Here is a 4,930-nt window from a genome sequence, read left to right on the forward strand (position 1 = left end):
TGGCTATCTGTAAATGATGTCTGAGTGTTGGACAGTGCCCCTGGCTATCTGTAAATGATGTCTGAGTGTTGGACAGTGCCCCTTGGCTATCTGTAAATGATGTCTGAGTGTTGGAGTGTGCCCCTGGCTATCTGTAAATGATGTCTGAGTGTTGGACAGTGCCCCTGGCTATCTGTAAATGATGTCTGAGTGTTGGACAGTGCCCCTGGCTATCTGTAAATGATGTCTGAGTGTTGGAGTGTGCCCCTGGCTATCTGTAAATGATGTCTGAGTGTTGGACAGTGCCCCTGGCTATCTGTAAATGATGTCTGAGTGTTGGAGTGTGCCCCTGGCTATCTGTAAATGATGTCTGAGTGTTGGACAGTGCCCCTGGCTATCTGTAAATGATGTCTGAGTGTTGGACAGTGCCCCTGGCTATCTGTAAATGATGTCTGAGTGTTGGACAGTGCCCCTGGCTATCTGTAAATGATGTCTGAGTGTTGGAGTGTGCCCCTGGCTATCTGTAAATGATGTCTGAGTGTTGGACAGTGCCCCTGGCTATCTGTAAATGATGTCTGAGTGTTGGACAGTGCCCCTGGCTATCTGTAAATGATGTCTGAGTGTTGGAGTGTGCCCCTGGCTATCTGTAAATGATGTCTGAGTGTTGGACAGTGCCCCTGGCTATCTGTAAATTTAAAAAACAAGAAAATGGTGCCGTCTGGTTTGCTCAATATAAGTAATTATTTATAGTTTTACTTTTGATACTTAAGTATATTTTAGCAATTACATTTACTTTTGATACTTAAGTATATTTAAAACCTAACACTTTTAGATTTTTACTCAAGTACTATTTTACAGGGTGACTTTCACTTTTACTAGAGTCATTTTCTAATAAGGCATCTTTACTTTTACTTAAGTATGACAATTGGGTACTTTTTCCACCACTACTCAAGAGAGTGAACAGCCCTCACAGGTGCACCAATATATCTGGAAGAAGTTAACATTGTTACAGTCACAGTAATCATTTAATTTGGTGCTAAAGGTTAAAGGTTAACAAAACATCAGGGGATAGATAGATAGATAGATAAATAGACCATAGCTTATTGATTCAATATCAACCTCATGGACCAGTTTCCCGGACACAGATCTAGTCCTAGTCCTGGACTAGGAAAGCACTTTCAATGGAGAATCATTATTGAACATGCTATTATTATTACTTTTTAATAAGACTAGGCTTAATCTGTGTGTGGGGAACTGGCCCTATTTCTTCAACCAGTTCATAACAGATTCACAAGGCCAACAGAGTGGGTGAATTGAGATTACCGTTAATCAAATCAGATCTACCGCCAACAACTCCTTTGAGACCCTCGGAGCTCTCACAACACCCCTTCTCCTCAGCCACATGATCTATCTCGGAGTAATTGAACGAAAACACAGAGCGGTAATAACTGCTACATGTAGGACTGTCACTGGAAGACATCATCGTGGGGGTGCAGAGGGGCTCCAGATCATTGGCCACAGACTTGTACAGGGTCTCCCAGTCTGAGAGGCAGAAGGGGCCCCCGAGGAGGTCGATGTCGGGAACGGACGGGGCCGTCTCAGGGGCCACAGCCATGTTGAGTTCCAGGCTGGGGACCAGGTCCTGTAGGTCACCCTGGTCGAAGTCTAGGTCCTCCATGGGTTCTTCCTCAGCACTGGAGCACAGTAGGATGTTGGAGTTACCCAAGATGGCCGAGGCAGAGATGGAGATGCTTGGGATGGGGACGGTGTCCATTTCTTGGAACAAGGGGCCCTTGGAGCCAGTCACTACTGTCGCATTGCCTTCTGGGAGTTGGAGTTTGTCTGCATTCTCCAAGATGGAGAGCAGCTGGGCAGAATCTGGGGTGTCTTGTAGAATGCCTTCAATGTCATTGTCGATCTCATTTTCGACATCGTCCTCAGCGACGGCTAGTTTGCAGGCTGGTTGGTGGGTGGATAGGATCTGTTCCAGTCTCTCTTTCTCTTTCAGGAGATGGGTGATCTCTGTCTGCAAGGCCTCTTTGTCCCCCTCAAGCTGATCAGTTTCCTATAAGGGGAGAACCACACATCAATCTATTAACACATTTATGAAATGACAATTACAAGAAGATACCTGGTATAGTACGAGGTACGGAGAACCTCAATCACTTTGGGTAAAATCCATTCTGCTAAGCATCTTCATAAGGACATAACAGTAGTTTTTCCAGATGAAAACAAGGTGCACTTACGGCTTGCAGGGTGTCGGTGAGCTCCCTCCGTCTGTTGCGACACTTGGCTGCAGCGACTTTATTCCTCTCTCTCCTGATATTTCTCCTCTCGTCCTCTTCTGATGAAGGCTAGATCAGTCTCAACAAATGAGAACCCTGTCAATGCATATCCTGACCTGCATGAGGAATCTTGCCATCTCATCACTTGGCTAATTCAACATTTGGCAAAGGGTAGCCCTAAAAAAGCCTACACATCCTTCAATGCAGTGTCAGAAAATATGCCATTGTTACAGAATGTAGACTCTCCTTGGCTAGGATACAAATGTAATGCGTAGTAACAGGCTCTACACTAGACCCAATCAATCACTGAGACGTGCGTAAAATGCTACAACATTGGCACAGTCTATCTGGTCAGTCACGTGCACGCACGCACATCAGACATTCAAGACAATTCTTTAAAAGATGTATCAAAATTCTCCTTGATATTTAACAAGGCTTGCCTGTTTTTTCCCTTTCTTGCTGCCTTCCACTCTGGAAGACGACTGGGTTGCGCCATGCGCTCTGCTAAGCTTTGCACGTCCACTGGAGGAGGAGGAGGAGGAGGAGGAGGAGGAGGAGGATGAGGAGAAGGAGGAGGAGGAGGAGGAGGAGGAGGAGGAGGAGGAGGAGGATGAGGAGAAGGAGGATGAGGATGAGGAGGAGGAGGAGGAGGAGGAGACTGATGCTGATGTGATGACGGTGGTCTGTTGGAACATCCAGTGCAGATCCAGGGAGGTTGAGATTGCAGTCACCGTTGGAACAAAGGGAGGCTGCCATGGAGAGTCTGTTTCTCCGCAGACATCCTGCAAAAACAATACAAGGAATGTTGAATTTATTGAATCGAATCAATTGAATCCAATGACGTGCAAGGTTGACCTTTCCAAAAGGGGTGTGATGTGCATCAATGATTTGGTTATTGGCGTGAAATTTATAGCACTATTTATGGTGTATCTACAAATATAATTCTGTACTAATTTACAACATCTAGAATGATTTTTTATTAGCATTTTAAATGGTTTCTGACATCCCACATAATTACTCAATGACAGTCCATCTCATGATGCCAAAAATAGCTACACCAATCATCATCATCATCACCACCATCATCATCTATTGGCATGATGGCATCAGTCAAGTCTTAAATTATAACATGGTCAACATGGACCTTCTATACCACGCTAGGAATGTCAGGAATTTGAAGGTGATCAGTCAACAGTCTGACGGTGCCATGCAGGCTTAGACTGTACCGTACCTACCTACCTACCTAACCAATAAAGGCATTTTCAACATGCCATAAACATCTGAATAGGTAATAGGTAATAGGTAATGGGTAATGGGTAATAGGTAATAGGTAATAATGGTGCTGACAATGCTACATTTCACAGGAGCGGTTCACGATCTAGTTGGCTAGAATCACCGTGTCTTATTAGTTAGTCCTAATATGCAATTATTATTTTTTGTTGTTGTTAATAAATGATTAATTTTGCCACAAACTCAATGCAACACAAACATAATGAATATTTAAAAAATGCCAAAGACAATTCCATTCAAATGTTTTCCTTTTGTTTCTGATAAGATCCCCAAAAAATTACCCGCGACATGTTGCTGTCCATTGACGGTTTGTTCGTGTGTGAATCTGGAGATGGCTGGCTACACGGGGGGAAATCTCCGGTAGACGATGCTGCGCCGGTGCTGCTCGTGCTGCTGCTGCTGCTGCTGATAGACGAGCTCGAGGAATCATCGAAGTCTAGGCTCGAGTCCGGATACATGATGATGCCTTATCAACAACAAAATGTATTAATAATAAAGCTTTAGAAAATAAATCACTATCCCTATTAAATGATCGTATCCTATAATCTACTGTCCTGCTGTTGTCACCTCTGTGCATTACTTTCACCGCTTTCAAGCGAATGGTAGTAGCTGCAGATAGTGGAGCGCGCCTCCTTTTATTGTGAGCTTGAATTTTATTAATGAAATATGTGTGGAGAGACGGTACCATTCCACAAAGACGGTAGGGAGGTTATAGGCTAGAATAAACAGGCTTGTTTTAGCAACGGAGCTGCAATATTATCCACACACATTTTAAACTGAGATGATAGCAGTCTCAATGTAATTCAGATTCAATTGTACCACTCAAATATGACCACATTGTTTGTATGTTGAGGCCCTCTTCAAGAAATTGATGGCTACATTGTAACCACCGCCGTGTGAATGAACTACGTCACATCATAGGCTATATCCTGTGCAGCAGTTTGCATTACACACGTTATAACCTGTTCCCTTTGTAAAAACCTCGTTTCATAATACACACATGGCCACGTTTTAGATAATGCACAGAACATATACTGTATGTACCACGCTATATATAACCGATACTGAAATAGCTTTGAAAATCATTTACCAATCTTGTATTTCCTATAGACTACAGCAGTGTTTCTCAAACCTCTCCTCAGGGACCCCCAGCCGTTCTAAACCTCTCCTCAGGGACCCCCAGCCGTTCCAAACATCTCCTCAGGGACCCCCAGCCGTTCCAAACCTCTCCTCAGGGGCCCCCAGCCGTTCTAAACCTCTCCTCAGGGACCCCCAGCCGTTCCAAACCTCTCCTCAGGGACCCCCAGCCATTCCAAACCTCTCCTCAGGGACCCCCAGCCGTTCCAAACCTCTCCTCAGGGACCCCCAGCCGTTCC

General features: G+C 44.5%; 1 protein-coding gene across 1 annotated transcript; it reads right to left on the bottom strand.

Annotated features, from left to right (window-relative positions):
* Nucleotides 1–987: 987 nt before the first annotated feature.
* Nucleotides 988–4,177, bottom strand: LOC106608293 (proto-oncogene c-Fos). Its single transcript, XM_045721163.1, has 4 exons — nt 3,836–4,177; nt 2,705–3,046; nt 2,226–2,333; nt 988–2,044 (listed from the first exon to the last, which is right to left on the bottom strand). The coding sequence occupies exons 1-4, from the start codon at nt 4,010–4,012 to the stop codon at nt 1,268–1,270; spliced, it is 1,404 nt and encodes a 467-aa protein (XP_045577119.1). The 5' UTR covers nt 4,013–4,177; the 3' UTR covers nt 988–1,267.
* Between the last annotated feature and the right edge of the window lie 753 nt (nt 4,178–4,930).

Source organism: Salmo salar, chromosome ssa06 (assembly GCF_905237065.1).
Source record: "Salmo salar chromosome ssa06, Ssal_v3.1, whole genome shotgun sequence".
Lineage (NCBI taxonomy): Eukaryota > Metazoa > Chordata > Actinopteri > Salmoniformes > Salmonidae > Salmo > Salmo salar.

Coding starts and splice junctions, on each gene's coding strand:
- LOC106608293 (XM_045721163.1), bottom strand. CDS start 4,012: ATGTATCCGGACTCGAGCCTAGACTTCGATGATTCCTCGAGCTCGTCT. Junction 2,334..2,704: donor GCAAGAAAGGGAAAAAACAG/GCAAGCCTTGTT, acceptor AGACTGATCTAG/CCTTCATCAGAAGAGGACGA. Junction 2,045..2,225: donor TCACCGACACCCTGCAAGCC/GTAAGTGCACCT, acceptor CTCCCCTTATAG/GAAACTGATCAGCTTGAGGG.